This window comes from Phyllostomus hastatus, unplaced genomic scaffold (genome assembly GCF_019186645.2).
Source record: "Phyllostomus hastatus isolate PE091 unplaced genomic scaffold, TTU_PhHast_1.1 phas_scaffold_12, whole genome shotgun sequence".
In the NCBI taxonomy this organism is placed as follows: Eukaryota; Metazoa; Chordata; class Mammalia; order Chiroptera; family Phyllostomidae; genus Phyllostomus; species Phyllostomus hastatus.
In genome coordinates this window covers 13,422,986-13,446,228 of record NW_025334007.1, presented here as the reverse complement: position 1 = coordinate 13,446,228, position 23,243 = coordinate 13,422,986, and the positions used below count along the sequence as shown (strand labels likewise).

At 40.2% G+C, this 23,243-nt stretch overlaps 1 protein-coding gene across 2 annotated transcripts in view; it reads left to right on the top strand.

Annotated features, from left to right (window-relative positions):
- NHS (NHS actin remodeling regulator) overlaps positions 1–23,243 on the top strand; it is a 350,827-nt gene that overhangs the window by 287,221 nt on the left and 40,363 nt on the right. For both annotated transcript variants that reach the window (XM_045856123.1, XM_045856122.1), the window contains exons 2-3: positions 10,674–10,826; positions 16,514–16,647. In XM_045856123.1, the coding sequence (XP_045712079.1) occupies positions 10,674–10,826; positions 16,514–16,647 (287 nt within the window). The remainder of the gene's footprint in view (positions 1–10,673; positions 10,827–16,513; positions 16,648–23,243) is intronic.

The following is a 23,243-nucleotide window of genomic DNA, read 5'->3' as shown; positions in this document are numbered from 1 at the left end:
CAGTGACATGCTCATGCCACACAGGAGGCAGGACTCTGGGAATAGCCAGGGCACCTCATCCATGCCCCTGCAAAAGTCAGCCTCCCCTCAGCCATTCCTCCAAGCCACAGTCTTCCCAGCTAGTGCTCCAACCAGCATCCAGAGCTATCTGATCAGGGTTCTTCACTGCCACTTTGGGAGATTCTAACAATAAATTTATTTTTAAGCCACTTTGGCATTAGAGAACTTGTTAAATTAGCCAGTTGTTGCCCTGGCTGGTGTGGCTCAGCTGGATGGAACATCATCATTCCATAGACCTAAAGGTCATAGGTTCAATTCCCAGTTGAGGCACATACCAGGTTGCGGGTTCGATCCCTGGTCAGGGTACGGCATACAAGAAGGCAACTAGTCAATGTTTCTCTCTCATGTCGACATTCCTTTCTCTCTCTCCTCCTCTCCTTTCCTCTCTCTAAAAGCAAAGAAAAAAAATGTCCTCGGGTAAAGATAAAATTAGCTAGCTGCACAATCAAGATATCTGAAATTTGAAATACACATGCTTGTGTGCTATGAGGGTTACATTCCTAAAATCCCCAAGACTATTGGTGCCCTGCCTATATTTCCTCGTCCTTATCATTTTGGGGCATAGCAGGCAGACTTACATCTCCTAGGACTTGCATTCTTTACCTGAGGGCTTTCTCTTGTCAGGGAGCCTACTTTTCTTGAACTACCAGGAAAATATTGCTATGGTGCCTAGGCAGCCCTCAACCGATGACTGAAAGGAAGTGGTAGATAAACATCCCAACTTTCTTGCCTCTAAGGTATGTGTGTGCTCTGCCCTGGCTCCTGATGCGATCCAGCCCCAGTTACCCACAGTGATAACATGCTCTTTTTAAAAATTTTATTTTAATTGTTCAAGTGTGGGCTGGGGTGGAAGTAAAAGATGGCATGCTCTTAAAGCACACCTTTTATTGGTTTCCTTCTCTTCCATTTTTTCACTTTCCTGCTCTCCCTTCTGGTAGCTTTCTAGCATTATCTCCTAAATAAACTGGTTGGACCTGAACCTTTGTCTCTCAACTCCTGTCTTGGGGAAACCCAAACTCTTATTTTCATTCTCTGAGCCTGTTTTCCATGAGCAGATAGAGAAGAAAAAAGCCATGGACCATGGAAAGTGGGTCTCCCAAGGTTCACTGCAGACTCAGCTAGACTCAGGCTAACTGAGTCACCAGAGAGCATATCTTTTCTGTCTCAGGGTCAGTGTATCACGCTCTAAGTTTCCAGAAGTCATATAGCTTATGCTGTGTGTCTTTTATAGAGAGCACAGAACTCATAATAAATGTCTAGGCTATGGGGGTGGTAAAGTCAGAAAAGAATTCCTTTTGTCCTGCAGGTTCATGTATTTATAGCTTTTTTGTTGGCCCAAAAAGGGCAGCACTTCTCTTCTACTACAGACATACTAATTAGCAAGTAATAATTCTAATGAAGTGCAGTGGGGGTGGTATGTGGGGCCTTTTGTTAAGTATTTTTAAATTTTGTTGTTGCTGATAATCTCTAAATTTTAAGAGACTAATCTCCGAGAAATATACTAGCATATATAACTGGGTGTCACATGCTAATTACTGCTTCACAAATTAACCAAGACAAGGACCTGTCCAGGAGGACCAGAGAGGTTCCATGCACCATATTGGAAGCGGAACCCTTTCCTCTTACAGCCAATGGCTGAATCAAAAGGTGATTTCACCTTTTGATTACACCTTTGAAAAGGTGATTACACCTTCTCCTGAATCAAAAGGTGATTTCACTTGATTTTTCTAAGCTGCCCTTCCCACTCCAGCTCTACTTTTTTCCCTAGAATGTCAAAGGCACCGGGGTTCATGACATCACATCTGTGGTTCAAGTGGGAGAGAAGAGACTTAAAATCATATTAATCTTTATGGGCAGAGTGCCATCTTTCCTCTCCATTCCCATGCTTTCAAGGAACTAAGAGTACCATAGGATGATATTCATGGTCTTCCCTGTAATGAACCATGTCTGGTTCTTCTCAAATAATGAAAACATTTGTGACGTTCACCCTTTTCTGAATCTTGGAAGTATTTCTTAACTATCCATTTGGCTCTCCTAAAAGATCAAATTTCTTACTTCTGATTAGTATTATCTTGTCTTATATTTTAACATGTTTGTAAACTTTTAAAACTGCCAATGTCTCTTTAAGGGGTGTGGGGCTAATAAAGCAAGGATTGAGCCAAGCTTCTATTCCTTCCACTGATTTAAGCTTGGGCATAAAAGCCTTGAAAACTGGAACAAATGTGTCATGATTTGGTAATGGGCTGGCTATTTTCAGGCCAAGTTGCTGGAAAGCAAGCACTTTATCTAAGATCATGATGGCCCCTTTGGTAAAGCTAACTTGAGGGTTGATATAATTATTAAATTGAGCTATCGAGATAGTTTTTCTAGTGCAAAACAGTTGACTATCACTAATTTATTATTGTTCAATGTAACACCTGCCTTGTAGCCTTGATCTCTCACTCTTTAAACTACTGCTACCCAATATGAGGTCGGCTGACTGGTGGTGATGTCAGCATCCCCAGAGAACATGTTCTTCATTCCCTGGGGTGATATGCTCCTGAAATCCTAAAATTAAAATGCTGTTTCTTAGAGAACAAGTGAGAAAGTGTGTTTTTAATTTGGAAAAATAGCCTGATAAATTTAATAGGTAGCAAATCATGACAGAGAGAGATGAAAGGTACAACATCCAGGCTGAATGTTGGCATGGGAGGAAGAGGTTGCCAAGGGAACTGCATGGACCCATGGTCAGGAAACTTGACCTTTGTTTTTGCTTCTGCTAAATATCAGCTCTGTGATCATGGGTCAAATCTTTGAACCTCAGCTTCCTCATCAGTACATGAGAATGGTGGCCTAAGTTGTAGCTGTCAATGTGCTGACTGCTACCAAACAAGAAACACATTTTTACATCATAATCCTGCACACACACACACATATACATGCACACACATAATAGAAACAGTAGCTTCACAAAACAATACTTACTACATGCAGTGCATTTTGGTATTTTTCTACTCTCTTCTATTTCATTACTTTTCAAGTGCTATTCTTGACCTGCTGAATAGTGGACTTTACAATCCACTAATGGGTTATGCCCTGAGGTTTGAAAAAACACAGAACTCTATAATTTCTAAGGTCCCTTCCAGTGGTAGAATCCAATGACTGTTCTAGCCACCCCAAGGAATTTTTAAAAAAAATAGCTGAACTAGATGGCTACATGCTTACATTCTGGAAGAAGTGTGTAGTGTAGAACATGGCAGCAGAATGACTCAAAATTAAAAGAATTATAAACCGCTTCCAAGGAGGATGTATAGTGCTGCGCCTCTGACAATGACTCAGAGAATTAGCATCTCCAAGTCATTACACTGAATGTTTCCCAAGTCAACAACATCACAGATTAAGGACAATCTGACCTGTCAGAGAGATCACAGGCTCTCTTGTAGTGAGCAGCCATCTTTTCAGTTTCCATATTATAAGACACCCCTGCTTCCCATCAGAAAGTGATCTCTACTGGCCTCATCTTTGTTTACATGTCACTCACCAAGAAGACAGGAAAATAAAGAAAAAAGAAACTTGGAGAGTTCCAGACCTTCAAACTTAGACCTCAATCCTGGTATCTTGGTCTTCTTTTGTTTCCAGTCCAGAAAAGGAAACTAGCATTTGGTAAGCAGTGACATGGCAAGGACTTTATCATTTCATTGGATTCTCAGGACTGTTCTATAAAGGCTCTATGATTCCCACTTTATAGAGGAGGGTACAGGGGCACAAAGAGTACACTAGCTCATTCTGGATCAATTGCTGCTGTGATGAATCCCCCGTTTTTCATCCTAGACAGAGCCCAGGGTCATTCCCCAAGGTCACCCTGTCATACTTTGAATACAGAGTCCTTAAGGGTAGATGATGCAACCTCACTTAATTTTGGTGACTGGTAGAGAGCAAAAGCATAAATAGAACAGGACAGAATTCAGAGAGCAGGAGGTCTAAATCCTCATTTGTAAAGATGGGGAACTTGAATCCTAGGAAGGTTTGGTGATAAGCACAAGGGCATAGAACGTCAAGTAGAACCCAGGCTTCTAGTGGCCTTTCCACAGGATGTCGGACATTAAAACAACAATAGTAACAGTAATAATTAAACAGTATTCTGGTATGAAGCATCATTTTGTTTTAGAATATGGGGGAATGTTTCTATGGGAAAATTGTTCTAGATCCTTGTAGTATATAAATAAATGCACAGACGTGTTCTATTCTGTGGGTGCTGGAATGTTTTAGGACACTGAAACTTGTCATGAAGCCTAAATTTTTCTGATGCTGAGGGATTCATGTTGGATGCTATGTCTATAGTAGGGAACAAGTCTGAATCATTGTGGTTCTATAGAATAGGAAGCCCAACAGGGACAGACTGTGGGAGCCTGGCTCTGGTGTTGGGCTGCTCCACAGGTGGCAGAACTTTGGTACTCTCTACCCTGTTCCTTCCTCCACGCTGCCAAGCAGACTGGGCAAGGGGCTGATTGCCAATGAAGGAAGAGAGGTGGGAATTGGTGAAATCCCCTCCTTAGTTCCCTAACAGATCTGAGAATTCAGGCAGCAGCAACAAAGACCCTGAGTAGGCTCTATTTTCATTTTGCTTACCAAGCTGATGACTGCTGAGGTTTGGCTTATGCATAGCAGGGATCCACGGAGCAAGCCTGTGACATGTCTATGATAGTGACTATTTCAGATGCTCATTAATATATTAACGTGCTAACACACTCTTTGCTGCTTTCGGTCACAGGGCATTAGAGTGGATGGTTTCTGGAGAAATGTGTTCCTGGCAAGACAGCTGTGTTATAGGGGTGGGTGTGATGGGTGGAAGGGCAGGAAGATTTACAAGGTTTATGTGGGTAGTTAATCCTGTAAGTACTCTAGGAACATTTTTTAAAAATCTCTTTCCTCCTTTGAAGGGGTAGAAATTCCATTTCTGAGTAACTTTGCATATTCTTCTGAATTTTCACCACATGTAGCATTCAAACTTTGATTTCAGCTGTCACCTTACCCACTTTAAAGTCTTGAGAGTCTGGGAGAAGGAAAAGGGAGTAGTATGGGGAGAGAGCCAGTGGCAGGAGTGAAGACAAGGTAAAGAGGCTTTCTATGAAGAAAGACCAAGAATAAGTATTTTGTACTTCTCCCAGGGTTAATAAAGCTTTAAGGGAGTGAGAGGCTTGTGAAGCCAGAAAAAGCAGTGTTGAACAAGTAGCAGTCCTAGCAGGGTAGGAGGAGAATGAAGACTGGAGAGGATAGGGGCAAGATTATATGTGCCCCTGATTTTTACCCCTTCCCAACAGTTCCTAAACTCTAGTCTCCTCCTGGCCTTTCCAAGACAGTGGCAGCCATTAGTTTTCCTCAACTTCCAAGTCAGCTCATTTCAGATGAATCCAGTGACCATATCCATACTTTCAATATATTACTCTGAATCAAGGTCTAGGCAATTCCATTATCCCCAGAGTTTGACAGGGGAATGAATTAAGTTCAGTCTATAAAGACTTCACTGCTCTGAGGACATTTTCTACAATGGCATTTTCTTCCAGCAATTTGGTGTTTATAGTGCTGTTCGTATTTCTATAATATGACAAACGTGCCAGGCACTTTCTGAGAGATTCACTCAGTTCTTGGGTACTCATAATTCTATGGATGGCACAGAAAGTAACAGTTTTGAGTCCTTTACTTTGATTTTGAGAAGCACCAAATACTTTTATGTGGCAGACAACCCTCTCCTCCTCACTTTCCAATCAGTCTTAGACAAATTTATTTCAATATTGGTTTTAGAGAGAGAAGCAGCTTGGAAGCCAGAGATGGTTTCCAATCCTAGATCTTTCACTTGCCAGGTGTGTGACTTTGGAGATTTACTTACCTTCTCTGAGTTTTGGTTTGCTTATTTGCACAATGGGAGCAATATTGTAATCTTCGGGTTATGTGACCATGTCATGAATATAATGTACCTGGCTTCCACCTTGGCATGTGGCTGGAGCTCTATGCAAGAGCCTACAGCCTTGGACAGGAGAAATGGTACATCCACACAAATCTTTTTCCTGCCGTAGGGGATGAAAATGAGACACATAGCTCTATTTCCCATTGTAAGCCATGCCATTATCTGTCCCTTCCTTGGGGTAACAAAGGGAGGAGAGAACAAGTAACAAAGGGAGGAGAGAACAAGTACTAGGTAAAGCAAGCAACTGGCTCTAGGAAAGTAGATAAAATAGTGGGAAGGTGTGTTAGTTTTCTGTTGTCATGAAAAATTACCACAGACCAAGCAGCTTAAAACAACAGCCATTTATGACCTCACAATATCCGTGGGTCAGGATTCTGGGCACAGGTTAACGGGGTCTACTGCTCACGATTCCAGTGGACTGCAGTCAACGTTTTGGCTGGGGCTCATTTCTTATCTGAGGCCTGGGATCTCTTCCAAGTTGATTGTTTGTTGCTAGAATTCAGATCCTTGAGGTTATAGAACTGAGACTTCCAGATCCCAGAGGCTACCCATTATTACTTGTCATGTGGCCTCCTCTAGGTAGTTTGTTCTTCAAAGCCAACATTAGTGTCTCTTCTGCTTCTTGTCTTTTTTTAAGGACTCACATGATTAGGTCAGATATACTGAGAATAATTATCTTCCTTTTAATTAACTCAAAGTCAACTGAATGGGGATCTTAAAATCCCTTTTGCCTGGTAATACAATTCACAGGTTTCACCTACACTCAAGGGGAGGGAACTATACAGGATGTGTACATGAGAGAGCAGGGATCTTGGTGGCTGTCCTAGAATTCTGCTCACCACAGAGGGATCCCTGGATGTATCCAAATAATCAGAGGAGAAACCTTCTTGCTTCACTTTGTATCATATTCATGAAAAGAAACACTACTGGGAGTATTAAGCCTGCTATACTGCATGGCTTAGCCATGGTGAAATTGTTAAAAAGGGAAGAAAAGGGGCAAAGGTGAACCTGAAGGAATGGGACAGCCTTGCAATGACAGCGGTGCAGTGAGCTTATGAATGAGTGTATTCAACTTTTGCTGGACTATTACTTAGAAAAAGAGATAGATTTTTTAAAGAAGGAAAATGGGATAGTTTTCCCTAGAAGAGCCCCACTAGTGCCTATCTGTCTGCCTCTGGTAGACACCTAATAGTAGTTAATTCTTTATAACCAAAGGACAAAACGGAAAGCAAAGTCACTACAGAGTTTACCTTCCCTTCCTTGTGTAAGAGATAAACACTATTGTGGCAAATGATGAGTGAAATATGCACCTGTTAATGTGTGGTAGAAATCCATTATAGCTTCTTAGCAGATAAAGGAAAGACTTGAGATAGGGAAGAGGTGAGAATTCCTAGCCCTTCATGAAGGCTGTCATTGTGATAGCTGGTTCTTCCCAGGAACCATGACTTGGGTGCCCACGCTGGAACTCATGCATTAGTCTTTGTGTCTGTAAATTCACTGTCCTGAGCCACAGGCCAATTAGCAGCCCAGAGACTATATAATCTTTTCAGTGTTTCTGGCCTTTAGAGTCTAGAGGACTTAAGCAATCCCCAGGGAATTGTATAATGCCATGGCAGGAGGAATCTGCCAGAGGTCACATCTCCCAACCTATTGCTTCCAGGTAGAATCACACCTAAACCATTTCACAAAGAACCAGAGAATGTACACTCCATGCAAGCAAGTATTCTTGTGTGTTTTGTTCTGTGCTATATCCCAGAACCTAGTACTGTGCCTGGGATATTATAACTATTTAGAAAATGTTCCATTGGTGGATGGATGTTTCCATTTTCAGCAGTTTCTTCCTTTTCCCCATGTAGCCCATCTCCCTTCACTTCTGGAAGATCCCAAGGCATCATCAGGTTACATTTTGTGTATCTCAAACTTGTCTGATGATAAAAAATAATCTAGGGGCACTTCTCAAATATACAGATTACTAGGCCTCTCTGCTGGAAACTGGTTCAGGAAGTCTAGGTTGGAACCTAGGAATCTGTGTTTTTGACAAACACTTCTGATGAACTGAAGAGTTTTCTCTTCTGATCAATATTGAGATAAATAGCAGAAGCTCAGCTCTTCCCCACACAAAGATGGAGGAGCCACAGCCACTTGACCCAGTTTCTGAGGGGTTATCAAAAGTTAACACTCTGAGTTTCTGGTCAATGGTACTCAGGGAATGAGAGGCTATAACAGTTTTCTGGTCTACTCCCAAGCCACCTGGGCCCAGCTCCAAATGCTGGCTCTTGACTTCCTGAAGGAGTGAGCCTGAGGAAGCACTCAGAGGCTACTCTTCTTCTGGGACTGACCACTGAACTTCTTGCCATGTCTTTCCACCATGCAAGCTTTCTGTTCTGTCCCTTATCCCAGCCATCACTAGCACATGAGTTTATAGCCACCTCTTTTGGGTTTGGTAATGCCCTCTGCCCTGTTGGGTGGCAGTTGACCTCTGCAACCAGGGAGAGGCTGACTTTTTAGCCAATGATGGTTATTGGATCCTAGTGTTCCTCTGAGGGTAGCTACCTAAAGCCTCTGTTTTCAGTGCTCCCCCCTATTTTACACTTGAGAGAAGGAAAGCTCTGATCCAAATATGGCCTTTCGCTTTCTATCCCCAGGCCTCCCATGCTCACCTGGGGCTGGAAGAGGGTGGCTTCTCCCTCAGCAATTCCTCCTAGGTTTACTTATCCCCAGGATGCAGTGACTCCTGACTGGTTCCCCAAGCACTTATAGTTTCCAAAGAAAGGGTTGATTTATAGAAAGAAAACCCAAGAAAGAAAAGTTGATGCCTTTGTCCTTGGCCCCATAGAAATCTTCCTTAAATGTACCATACCTTACACAGGAAGATAACCCTGAGATCACGAACCTTTGGGTATGAATTATTCTTGGAGATTAAATACCAAGAAAGGATAAATCTAGGTGAACCAGAGTAATCTGCTCTGTAGGTGAAAGTTAAAGAATATAACAGACTATTTATGATTATGATTGTCTAACTTAATAGGCACCTATGGCTATTTAAATTTAAATTAATTTAAATTAAAAAATAAAAATTTAAAAGTCTTTAATAGCCAATGTAGTTAGAGGTTACCACATTGGTTAGCACAGTTATAGATAATTTCTTCATCACAAAAATTTCTATTGGACAACACTATTTCAGAGACATGGTGTTGCCCCTTTGACCCTGTCCATGTGTTGTTTCTTTAGCACCTTTGCAAATATGTCTTTGTTTCTATTGGTGCTCCTTGTGGGTATGATGCATTATTCTACGAAAACACACACTATTGATGACTGCATTAGAAAACAAAAGCAAAACCAAAAATAACTGCCATAAATACAGTACTCAGTGAGGTGGAGGTGGGGGATTCATTATCAAAAGGCTGCATTTGTCCCAGTTTCCTCTCTTCTTTTTCCCCTCTGTGAAAGTATCCTTTTCTTTTTCATTTACCTTTTGTTCTATCTGTGGAGTATCTTGTCCTAGGTATGGCTTCTCAGACAAAGTGAAATGGTAGACTAGACCTCAAAAAGAAAAGGAGCAGAGAGAGACTAAAGCCTTTTTGGGGCACAGGAATACACAGTTGGGCAGAATGTCCCCAAATCACACAGTGGGAAAAAGAGGAAAAGAAGCAAAAAGAGTCAGTGAGACTGGGAGGAGCCAGTGAACCTAAGATGTGGTCTGGTCTGGATAGTAGGTCTGGAGGATAAGGCAGAATGGGCCAGTGCTCACCATTCCTGAGGCTGGCAGGCTGCCTAGGTGCTCAGGAGTTCCTCTGTGCAATGATTTCCTCATCAGAATCCTCTTGTTTAGGAACAGCTCCTCCCATAAGAATTTGTCTTTGACTCATGGGTGATCTCCATCTGAGGCTCAGTGTATGCATGAAAAAGATGTAGTCGGTCAATTTTTGTGCTTTGGGGAAGGGGGCGTCTGTCCCTGATCTCTTGAATGAGCTGTAAGGACTGTGCTCTTCTGCTCACCAGCACTCTCTGTGGTTTCTTTCCCTTAACACCCATCACCCATGAAATGGGATCTTTAATGTTTGTGTTTTCCTATGGATGAAACTAGGGAAATGGAATAATACTTTGAAACATGGCAGGCAATGGGGTTGGCAGGTGGAAGGCAGGATTAGGTTAAATAATGAAGGTCACGGACCAAGGGTCACAGGAAACAGAAAGCAGGGCCAGCAAAAAGCAAAGTTCAGGTGGGCATCAGGAGCAGGTGTGTAGAACTATATTTCCGAGGCCCTGTGGCCAGAAGACTGGAGCTGGGACAACATTTTAGACTCATCCTTGAGCCTTTTCTCTGCTTTCTTAGAAGGCAGGACTCACCCTCTACCCCCAAGCATGGCTGGCCGGGGGCTTGTCCAGGTTGATGAATGGCTGTCAGAGTACAAAATGAAGGTGTGGATAAGTTAGCTGGTTGGTGTCCTGGGGTTTCCCATTCCCTGGATGGGGGCAAAGTTGTCCCTGTGTCTACTCTAAATTTCAAACCTTTCTTTAGCCTTGAGTGAGTTCCCTATATAAATGCAGCAGTCTGCAATTCCACTTCATCCAGACCCCCCCATCCCCCTCCCCAGCCTAGAGTCTGCCAAATGCACAGTTTAAAGCTACTGAAGTCTAATGCCCCATTTCTCTCTTTGTGTTGCAGCCGTCTCCAACCTGGACATCGAGAGTAAGCTGAGTGTGTACTACCGTGCACCGTGGCACCAGCAGAGAAACATCTTCCTCCCCACCACAAGGCCACCTTGTGTGGAGGAGCTGCACCGTCATGCCCGGCAGAGCCTGCAAGCCCTGCGCAGAGGTGACTGATCCTGGTCTTTTGGGAGAGGGAACTCAAAGCATGTCCTGTCCAGGTCCAGGAGTTGTTCTCTGTTCCATTAATCCCAACACTTCCCCTTGTTATAGCAAGTACTTAGAAATACTCCTTTTTCTACCCTGGAATGAATTAGTGGATAATATAACCTACTTATACACCCTATACACATACAGTCTAAATATGAAAATAAAGAGAATTTTTTTAAACTAGAATTTTTTTTAAGATTTTATTTTTTAATTTTATTTTTAGAGAGGGAAGGGAGGGAGAAAGAGAGAGAGAGAGAGAGAGAGAGAGAGAGAGAGAGAAACATCAATGTGCGGTTGCTGGGGGCCGTGGCCTGCAACCCAGGCATGTGCCCTGACTAGGAATCGAACCTGCGATGCTTTGGTTCGCAGACCATGCTCAGTCTACTGAGCTACGCCAGCCAGGGCATAAAGAAAATTTTAAAGGAAAAATATTAATATTTGCAATATGCAAATGCTTGGGCATGACTGCACTAGAAGACATAATGAAGCAGTCAGATGTTTGCACCTATCAAAGTAGGTTTGAATTAAGTAAAGACAATCAGAAGCTATTCTGAACAAAAAGTATAAGGAAACAAAGGGGTTGAGGGGCAGGAGGACACACCATAAAAACTGATGCATTCAGAGTACCTTAAACATGAGCAAAAAGAAAAAAAAGACAACCACCCTTGGATTATAATTACCAGGGAATTAGGTTTGATTCAGAAATAGGTGCTAGACTCTCCCCTTATAAGAAATTGGTGTGGGATATTTGTGGGACCTAGGTGTTATTTTATTGTTCAGGACTGTCCTGTGTGTTCATTGTAGGATAGCTATCATCCTTGGTTGGCTCCCTCCCAATCATCAAACAGCCAGAACCTCCACCAAGGGGCTCTTCTGCTCCTGTTGAGAACCAGTGATCTGGCCCATTCTACAGTGGAGCATGTGGAGGCCTACAAATGTCAGGAAACTTGCTCAGGCTCACACATAGCAGGTTAAGTACAGTGCTAGGACCCAGACATGGGCCTACAGACCCTCAGCCAGAGCTCTTTTCTTCTTTACCATACACTGTGTTCTAGGGAAATAACTAAATATTTCTACTTCTGTTTCTCACAATCCTGAGAAAGCCAGAGATAGGCACATAGGAAGAAGATATAGCCCTTTCTTATACTGGTTAATTTCACTGCCTTAAAACCATAGTAATTAAGACAAGGAAATTAAAAACTGACATCATCCTCTTAGATCCCCCTAAGTTGGGTGTCAGAAGTTGGCATGCCAGCTTTTTTGGCCTTTAGATTATTGCTGTGGAAACAGATAATGTCTATACCTTCAATGTCTTTCTTCCAAATTCCCTATGCTGCTTTAAAAATTGTATTTTGTAAAACTATTAAAATTCAAATAAAATATTTTAATGTCACTGTCAAGATGAGGAAATAAAATGACAGATGTTGTTTTCAGCTTATAATTTCACATGTATATGACTTCTCCTTTCCCTCAATCCCTAGTCTTTTTCCTCTTTAATAAAAGAGCTAATGTACTGATATCCCTAACACAATTGTTGCTAAAAATTCTTCTTGGTTATTAGTGCAGATATTGTGACACTTAGATGATCAGTATCCTCTAGAAGTATCTCTGGCATTCTTACTATTCACTTTGATATTATACCTGGCTAAAAAGGTCTTTACCAAATTTTTAGTGCAAGCCACCCTCTGGAAATCTTCCTTAACACTCTCACCATTCCTTTACAGCTTCGATTAGACATCCTTTCCATACTATTCTGTGCATCTTCCCATTATGCTACTTATAAGCCAATATCATAACTAAACACCTATGGGCCTATCTTTAAACATTAATCCATGAGCAACTCAGGGGCAAGGATATTTTTTTATTCCAAACACTTAGCATGAATCTGATGTATAATAAATAGGTCCTCAATTAATGCTTGTGCAACTGAATAAAACTGCAGAAAACTGGTTAAGTATTGAGGGCATAGAATGGCGACAGAGGAATGTGATCATTCTCACTAAATACTTTCTCTCATCCCATCATTAGAGAGCTTGAGTAACATTAGCCCTTTAGCCATACTTATTTTATCCTTTTATTATCATTCATAAGTCATCATTGATTCAATTTTTCCAGATTCAACCAGATAGCATTAAGCTGCTCATAAGCTATCACATTTCACTGTGTTGTCAGGTTTATACTCAATGACAGAACTGAAGAATAGCAAGCACCAATATCAGTTTTCTCCAAACTTCCTCCTAGGGACTGACAGGGATATGGGGCCTCCTGGGGTTTGGAAGGAAGACCCTAGAGCTGTATCTTGCCTCCACAGACTGGCTGGCTTTGTGGTTGTCTCAATAGCAAATCTTGGATGTAGTGGTTTTAATAGCACTGCAGAGAGTCATAAACAGGAATTATAAGCATCATAGAATTAAAAACATGCAGTGTAGAATTAAAATTAGAAAGTGACTTTTTTTTAAACCTTGTCCAACAAACACAGTAGCTTGGTAGTGTGATCATCAGAAAACCACTTCTGCCATCTGGTGGCCATGACTAATTCTAACCTATTCAGACAACAGCCTTGCTCAGCAAATGCAGCAGTAACTTCCCTGTAGGTTATCTGTTTGGACAGCTAGAATATCCTGGCTTCCACCAGAAGGGAGTGGATAATGAAGCTATAAGAAGGGAGCTGGAGTATTTAGATCAAAACTTAGAAATTGGCTGCTTTCAAGATCTGTTTAATGGGAAACCCCTCAACAAAGTCTACTGAGGGCCAGGCATTGTGTTAAACCTGGGATTCAGAGAGCTGTAATGTATGGTCCCTGCCCACAAGAAATTCCTGATCTAGTGAGGAAGATGACAAGTAACCAGGCAATTTTAACAGAGTGATATGGGGACTCAGAGGAAAGGCATTAATCATGCCATGGATCTTCAGGAAAGGCTCCCCAGAATGAGTAGCACCGTAATGTATTTTAAGCTATTTAGAATCTGATTCTTCTTCCCTGCTTTTTTCTCAGCAATTCTTTATACTCAGAGTCAATAATGGCTCTAAGTGATGCCATTGTTTATGTTTGTAAGATAGGGAAAGGTTACTAGATGGCTATAAAGAGATATTTATATTTTATATGTCCTTCCTTTTCAAGTTTCAGGGCTATAGTATAAGTTCTATTCATCTAAGGTAATAAGAACCAAGAGTTGACTCTAGTAGACAGGCTCTAGTAGACAAATGTTCTCCCCACCCCACCACCAGAAAAAAAGCATTATTAGGGGAGCCATTAATCTAGCCTACCTACTCCTGATCTAGGGTGAATGAAAGAGATATATTTAAGAAAGTGTAGGAGGGAAGCAATTGAATAGGATATTGAGTTGTCTCTCTCCAGACTGTTCCCTTTCTTCCACCTTTTCCTAACCAGTGACAACTGTATTCTACATTTCATTATGTATTTAAGGATGTCAAAGCTTTTCCTTGCACTGCTCATTTAATAAAAAGCCCACTGTTTGCATGCAGAGAAAAATGAGGGTGGTACTGGAGGTAGACCCTTTAACAAGGAAGACATTTATCTAAAAAAAGTATTTAGTTCTGTTTCCTGACAAACATTCGCTGTGAAGGCACTTTAGCAAAGACTACCTACATGGTGATGAAGAATTTTTTCTGTTTGTGAACAGGAGTCAACATTTACCTAAAGAATCTCAACCAAAGTAAGATGAGAAATACTACCATATTTTCTGGCCATGGACAAAGTCAGCAGTTTAGGCAGGGAGGTCCACAGACAGCCAAATGAGACATGGAAAAAAACCTGAAAGCTCAGTAGTGTTCAGGTATATTTAGTGTGCATCACACTGACTACAGCAAAGGGGAAAAAGGCTGGTATTAGCAAGGCCAGTGGAAACAAGCAACAAGACCTAGAGAAGGACCTACCAGTCAGTAAAACATATAGAGGTAGGTCATACCCTACCTCTATATGGAATATGCTCTAATGTTAAAAGACTAGACTTTGACAAAAGCATTAATGCATCCTTCCTTTCAGTCACTCAACAAACATTTGTGGAGACCACACTACATCTCAAGCACAGTAGGGCACTGGTATCAAAAGCTAAAGAATATATAGTCTCTGTTTTCCTTCTAGTGAAAGAGGCAGACATAGACAGAGATCTTGATTTTTATGAATCAAATGATTCAGATGAAGTGGGGACTGGGTACTATCAGGCCTTTGGAGAAAGGGCTTCCTTCTGATGTCACCTGAGAGAATCAATGTAGTTAGTTCTGTTTCCTAGCACGGGTAAAAAAGTAAGTAGTGTCTTATGAGCTGCCAAATATCCTATATTCTATCAGCAATAATCAAATAATTAGAATGTGATAAAATATAATTATAATCAAATACTATCAAACTCAAGCAGTCTTGCTCTGATGAGCGAGAAAGTGTATTAGGGCCTTACAGTGTCTATAGGTCAAGTAGTGGTAAAGAACACGATCCTAGGGCCAAATAGGTACCACTGATAGCTCAGCAGTGACTTAGCCTCCCTGAGCCTGTTTAGGCATCTACAAAAGAGGGACAGTGTCAGTGCCTACTGTTAAGATGCACATAAGAACTTGAGCAAAGCATCTTAGGCATGTGGCAATTGCTCAGTAAATATTGGGTGTCATTTATTATTATTGATGTGCTGAGTAATTATGATTTTAAATAATAGAAGGGCAAATTAATAAATCTGCTGCACAAATTTGTACCTTTGTCATGATAGGATCATGAGATTTCAGGCCCTGGGCATGACTACAGGCCGGTTTTTGGCAGGTGAGATGGCCTTTGATGCAGTCAGTGTGTTGGCTTGAGTGTGCTTTGGGGCTTTCTGAAACACCTAGAGAGTTAAATTGTGCTCTTAGTGCCTCAGTGATTCTTGCTATGAAGTCAGGACCACTTTATCCCACACATGGAAATTTCTTGGCTTTTCCCAGTAGTAGCTTTATTCCTAAATCAGACAACTGCTGTCATTGAGACTCCTTTACTTTCTCTAGGAGCCCAGGATTTCAAAGTCCTCTGAGTGCTGTGGGTGACCTGCAATTGTGTGCTGATCATGGGTTCTCTAAACAAACAAAAAGTAATAAAGTAAAACAAATAAACAAAACCCCTGATATATAGCTCTCACCAATATCTGTGATGTAAACACTCCCACCATGGCCTACTTCAAGCTACCAACAGTATAAAATTTAGCTTGCACAATTATGGAACACATAGCACTCAGCATCCTGAGCCCATATGAGCTGGCTTCAGTACCTCCTGGATAGCTGTGAGCATTTGTTCCTGACACTCCTTGGGTAACTCGCATTCGTGTGCCAGCACATCTTCCACCACTGTTCTGGATTTTGGTTGGGGGGCTTATGTCTTTTTGAAATAAGGCACATTAAGAAATAAGCTGCTTTTTACAAACTCAAGGGTGAGCCATCTTGTACAAAGATTATGAGATGGACCCACTGAAACGTAGGTGTCTTACTTCATATTAATATGAACTGAGAGTTTAGTCTGGATCCATTCTGAACATCTTATTTGGTATACAAATGAGCTAGATTAGAAAAACTCACCTTTCTTTAGCACTTTGCTCATTTTCCCAATGGGACAAGAGAAATTGCAAATGTCAAATATATTTATATATTATTGCTTTTTCTGCCCCCAGAACATCGGAGCCGGACTGACCGCCGGGAGCAGAGAGCCGCTGCCCCCCTTTCTGTAGTTGCTCCTCCATTGCCAGCCTACCCCCCAGCTCACAGCCAGAGGAGACGCGAAGTTAAGGACCGTCACTTCTTAACGGTGAGCTTGGTGGCCAACCAGCAGCCACCAACCAGGAAGAACAAGTGGGTCTTGGGAGTCAGTTTCCCTCCTAGTGAAGGAGGTGGGCTGCCTCAGAGAGTAAATCATGGGCATTTGAGAACAACTTAATTTTTCCCCCTTTCATTCCTGAAAGTAATGCCTCTTTTTGGCATAGAATGGGGACACAGATGTATATTTTTTCAGTTAACTGGTTGCACAATACAGCAATGCAATAAGAGTTAAGGAAATCTTAAATCAGGGGGAAAATTTGCTTCAAATCCTAGTTTTTCTGTACACAAGCTGAAAGATTTAGGGCAGGTTACTTACCTTCTTTACCCTCAGTTACCTCATCTATAACATGGGACTATTAATAGCATATAGCTTTTAGTGTTTGAGGGTTAAATGATATAAGAACTTAGCACAGTGCCTGGCACAGAGTAAGACCTCAATAAAAGTTAGCTACTACAACCACCACTCTTATTCCTGGTCAAGTGAGGGTTTGGCTGACTCAGTGGGATGAGCCTGGGGGAGGACTTAACTCATGTGGAAATTTTCCATTTGAACATAGTTTATCTCGTCAATTCCTGCTTCCCCATTCTATAAGGGAGGCTAGTTCAGAGTAACAAATTACCGATGGTGATTTCAACCTTGCCTGGTTGGCTATAGCTATAACTTAGCCCAAGCCCCAAGTATGGATCACAGATGATGAAGCTGAGCCCAACTCAGAACACCTACAAATACCTGAAAAGTTTTCAGCAGCCAATATAAACACTATCACCCCAGATGTGCCTTCTGGGACCTCAAGGGAGATAACTTTGTGCCTCTGAGTAGGACATCATTAATGTGAAGGGCTATGGTTTCTGTGACCAAATCAGCCCATACTGCCTTCCCGAATGGCTGGACCCCTGCTCTCTTGTCATTCTAGTTTGAGACCGAAAGCCTAAAGAAATTACAGCAATGTTGTTACACAGTGAGGTTTTTATTTGAATTAAATTGGTATGAATGAGTATAAACCCTATACTCTTCTGTCTTTTACACTATGCAAAATAGATGCAAATTATTTGGGTCACATGATACCAAACATTCAGATGAACAGACTTCATCTAAATGAATCTGTATGATGTAACATATCCAGATAAAACAGTGAGTGAAAGTACATGGATGTTAGAAAGTACATGGATGTTTTCCCTACTTGTGACTGGATGGTAAGCTTCATGTCTTTCAGATTCATCAACTGTCTACTGAGTTCCATGTCACAATCACTACATTGCTGCAGTGCAGCCCAGGAGTAAGAAAAGAAGCCTCTTACAAACCTCTTAGAGCTTTCTAGGTCTTAATGTAGAACAATTACACATGCTAGTGATTTGTCATAAAAGCCCCTGCTCAACAAAAGTTTATATTGAGCTCAAATCTGCTTGCTGAAGCATTTGCTTTTAATGAGGCATTTTCTGCATAAAATGCTAAAAATATTTTCCCCATTTATTATACATGTTTTGTGGCTCATTAAGTTGGTTTTCTTGGGGGTGGGAAACAGAAGGTGGGAGAGAAGATTGTTGAGCACTTACAGAAATGATATAAAAATATTACCCTTTGTCATATTCTGCATGTATTTTAATGTCTAAATATCAAAGTTAGACTATAGGAAAAGGCTTAAAATAATGAATAGGAATGAGGGTATTTACTCCACAAACATCAATAAGAGAAGAGTCTAGATCATACTTATGTAAACTCCAAGAAATTTACCCATCTCAAACGATAATTAGTATTTGAATAAGTTAGGGAAGTTGAAACTGTTTCATTTGTTCTATTTAGTCTGGGTCACCAGGTTCATGGGAAGATTTTCCATTCAAGTTATATTCCTCAGACTTGGAACTGACTCAGAATAGAACATGGTTCGATGCATTAAGCTTACAGGGCTATATGTTGCTGTGAGAGAAAAAGCTGTAAGAATAGGGACAGGAAATTCGCAGCCTAATTGCTAGATAGACATTTCTTAGACAGAAAATTGCTTGATGGACCTTTTATTAGATAGCAACTCTCTTTTCAACTATGAGACTTTAGGTTAGCCATTTTTCCCCCTTTAAAAAGCATTCATAATGAGATTATGATACACAGTCTTCTACAACTCTGCAAACTGTTATTCTGTACTTTGGTCATTAGTGGCATGGACTATGAAGACAAACTGCCTGCATTTGAATACCAGCTCTACCATTTACTAGCTGTGTGACTGGACAAGTTAATAATTTCAGTGTTTCAGGGATAATGTAGATTAATACCTCACAAATTTGAAACAAGAATGTGTTGATACATATAAATGGTACCTGATACATAATAAGCACTTAATATATATTAAACATTATCATCATCATTATTATTAGACAATCAAGTCTCTGAGGTATCATTGATATAGGGATAATATTATGGGTCTAACCAGGTTTAAATCCCAGCTCTACAACTTCTTGGTTATATGACTTGGGAAACCTTATATTTTTCTCAGTCCCAGTTTCTTATCTGCAAAGTGATGATAATAACTTCAGTTTTACAAGGTTGTTAAGAAGGCTTAATACAATGTTATATAAATACAACTAAATTGTGTGTGTGTGTGTGTGTGTGTGTGTGTGTGTGTGTGTGTGTGAAAGTATCAGCACAGTCCCTAAAATGCATGAATATCTGAATCTATATTCCTAATCACTTAAAACCCTTAACATTAAATGAAAAGCCTATAATGTATACTCATATAAGACTGGAGGAAGTATAAATTGTACTACCCTTTCTAGAGGGCAATTTGCCAATATTTGTCAGAACTATAATATATTTATACCCTTTTATCCAGCAATTCTATGTCTAGAAATTTATCCTAAGGCAATAATGAGAGTGATGAAAAGATTGATTCACTAGGATGTACACATCAAAACACTGTGTACAATAGGGAAAATAATTACAAATATCCTAAAAGTCCAACAATAGACTTAGTTTAATGAATTCTGATATGCTAGGATAGAATACAATATCAATAATGTACTACAGAAAAATATAATGACATGGAAAATGTATATGTTTTATCATCAGGTGTTTTTAAACAGTGTATAGTATGGTCTCAAAAATATCTATGAGATCCTGACTGGTGTGGTTGGGTGTCATCCTGCAAACTGAAAAGTCGCTGGTTCAATTCCCAGTCCAGGCATATGCCTGGGTTGCTGGCCAAGTCCACAATTGGGGGCGAGTGAGAGGTAACAGATTGATGTTTCTCACCATCTCTGTCTCCCTCCTTTCCCCACTCTCTAAAAATAATAAAATTTGGCCTGCCTGGTGTAGCTCAGTGGATTGAGTGCAGGCCTATGAACCAAAGAGTCACTGGTTCTATTCCAAGTCAGGGCACATGCCTGGGTTGCAGGCCAGGTCCCCAGTAGAGGGGCGCATGAGAGGCAACCACACATTAATGTTTCTGTCCCTCTTTTACTCTCCTTTCCAGTCTCTCTAAAAATAAATAAAATCTTTTTTAAAAAGACCTTTAATAATAAAAATAATAAAATCTTTTAAAAAATCTATGAGTGTATACGTATGTATACACACATGCATAGGGAAAAAAGGCTGGAAGGCTATATACTATATACAGTGGTTCCCAAACTGTATGATGAGGTACTCCAGGGCACTGTAGTAAAATCATAAGTGTGCCCTGAGTTATTTAAAATTTTCAAGGGACTCAGTGTCATCTGTCTAGTTACATCTGGAGAAGGTTCCAAAGTAGCCTCATAGCTCTCATAAGGAGAAAGAGGGGATGCTTAGTTCTTGATATTTGATTCCTATCAAAAGTTCTGCAAAGGGAACTCACAGGAAACTGATTAACCAATTTACCATAGCTTAAAATCCTCTGTCAGTTGAAAATTCAAGGGGTATCTCCTAATTAAAGCCTATCTGGGGTTCCTCCCTCACCAAGGGTATCAAAAGAAGTGATTTCAGGCCCAGATGGATTCTCAGAGGAATTCTACTGAGTCTTCAAAGTCCAGGTAATCCCAGTGCTCTATAAATTGTTTCAGAGCATTAAAAATGAAGTAGAACTCCCCCATTTCTTTTATGAACCTTTCATAAACTTTTGATACCTAAAAATCATAAACAGAGGCAGGAAGTAAGAAAGAAAGGAAAGGAGGGAGGGAGACTACAGACCAATATCACTCATTATTGATGCAAAAATACTAAATTAGATGTTAGCAAAAAGAACACAATACCACATTAAAAATTAATATACCATGACTAAATGGAATTTATTCCAGGAAAGGAAAATTGGTTCAACATTAGGAAATTTGTTAGTATCATACACCATATTAATTGAGCTAAGGGGGGAAATCCATATGATAATCTCCTTAGATGCTGAAATGGCTTTAAATAAAATCCAATACCTATTCTTTAGCCTTAAAAAACACTCAAGAAAATAGGAATTGAGTGGTACTTCATTAACATTTATATGTATTTATAAATATATATACATATATACATATATATATTTTTTCATTCTACCTTAATCCTGAAGCCAGTATCTTAATTAATGGGGAAACAGTAGAGGCATTTCCACTAAAATCAGGAACAAGGCAAGGATGCTCACTATCTCTGCTACTAATTAGCATTATATTAATCAATGCAACTAGACAAAATAAATCAATTAAAGGCATAAAAATTGGTAAAGAACAATGGAATATTATGCAGTAGAGAGAAAAAAAGGAGCTCCTACTTTTTGCGACAGCATGGATGGAACTGAAAAGCATTATGCTAAGTGAAGTAAGCCAGGGGGTGAGGGACAAATACCATATGATCTCACCTTTAACTGGAACCTAATCAACAAAACAGACAAGCAAGCAAAATATAACCAAAGACATTGAAATTAAGAACAATCTGACAGTAACCAGAGGGGAGGTGGGAGGGGATAATGGGGGAAGGATTTTCAGGAACAACTATAAAGGACACATGGACAAAACCAAGAGGGGGATAGAAGCATGGGAGGGAGGGAGGTTTGGCTGGGGTGGGGGATAAATGCAGACAACTGTAATTGAACAACAATAAAATAATTAAAAAATTAAAATTGGTAAAGAAGTAAACCTATATCTAGTTGCAGATGATATGAAACCATACCAGAAAAATCCTAGACAGTCAATGATAAAGCTGACTCAAACAAAAGAATTCAGCACAGTAGCAGGAAATAAATGCACAAAAAGCAATACCCTTCATTTACACAATTGATAGACTATTAGAAGATCTAGTGGTAGAGAAAACTCCATTTGCATCAATAACAAAGAATATTAAATACTGAGGAATTAATATACCAGAAATGTACAAAACTTATATGAGAAAAACTTTAAAGCATTCCTAAAGGCACAATATTATGTTTTCTGAAATGTAAGGACGTTCCCTGTTCTTGAATAGAATGATTTAGCATTATAAACAAGTCAGTTCTCTCTAAGTTAATTTATAAATTTAAATCAATCCCAATAAATTTACCAATGAGATTTTTAAAAAAAGGAGTTAGACCTACCGATACTAAAGTTCTTATGGCAAAACAAACATACAAGAATAGCCAGGAAAACACTGAAAAATGAAACCTACAAAGGTCGAGTAGACCTCCAGACATTAAAATATCTTTAAAGCCTTTATAATTACAATACTGTGGTACTACTAGCAGATGAATAGAAAAATATATCTGTAGATTATTTCACTTAGCATAGTGCTCTCCAGTTCCATCCATGCTGTCACAAAGGGTAGGAGCTCCTTCTTTCTTTCTGCTGTGTAGTATTCCATTGTGTAAATGTACCATGGTTTTTTGATCCATTCATTTACTGATGGGCACTTAGGTTGCAAAACAAACAAGCAAGCAAAATGTAACAAGAGACATTGAAATTAAGAACAAACGGACAGTAACCAGAGGGGAGATGGGAGGGGATAATGGGGGGGAGGGGGAAGGGTTTTCAGGAACAACTATAAAGGACATATGGACAAAACCAAGGTTGGGTGGAATCAGGGGAGGAAGGTGGGGATGGCTGGGGTGGGGGGGGAGAGCAGGTAAAGGCAGAAACCTACTTGAACAACAATAAAATTTAAAAGTATTTTTTAAGATTTTATTTATTTATTCTTAGAGAAGGAAGGGAAGGAGATAGAGAGAGAGAGAGAGAAACATCAATGTATGGTTTCTGGGGGATATGGCCTGCAACCCAGGCATGTACCCTGGCTGGGAATCGAACCTGGGACACTTTGGTTTGCAGCCCACACTCAATCCACTGAGCTACGCCAGCCAGGTAAAAGTATTTTTTAAAAAAGAACTCATGGATGTGAATAATAGTGTGGTGATTGTTGGGGGAGGGGGTATAAGGGGACAAAATGGTAATGGAAAAAATACAATAAAGATTTTAAAAAGGGGGGAAAAAGAAAAATATACCCATAGAATAGAATACAAAGTCCAGAAATCAACTCAAGTATATGTGAACATACAATATATGATAAAGGCAATACCTGAAAACACTTAGACCAAAGGTGGAGTTTTTTAAATGATGATGGAACAACTGGTTAGCCACTTGGTAAAAGAAAAACAATTATCAGAGTTTCTCAACCTT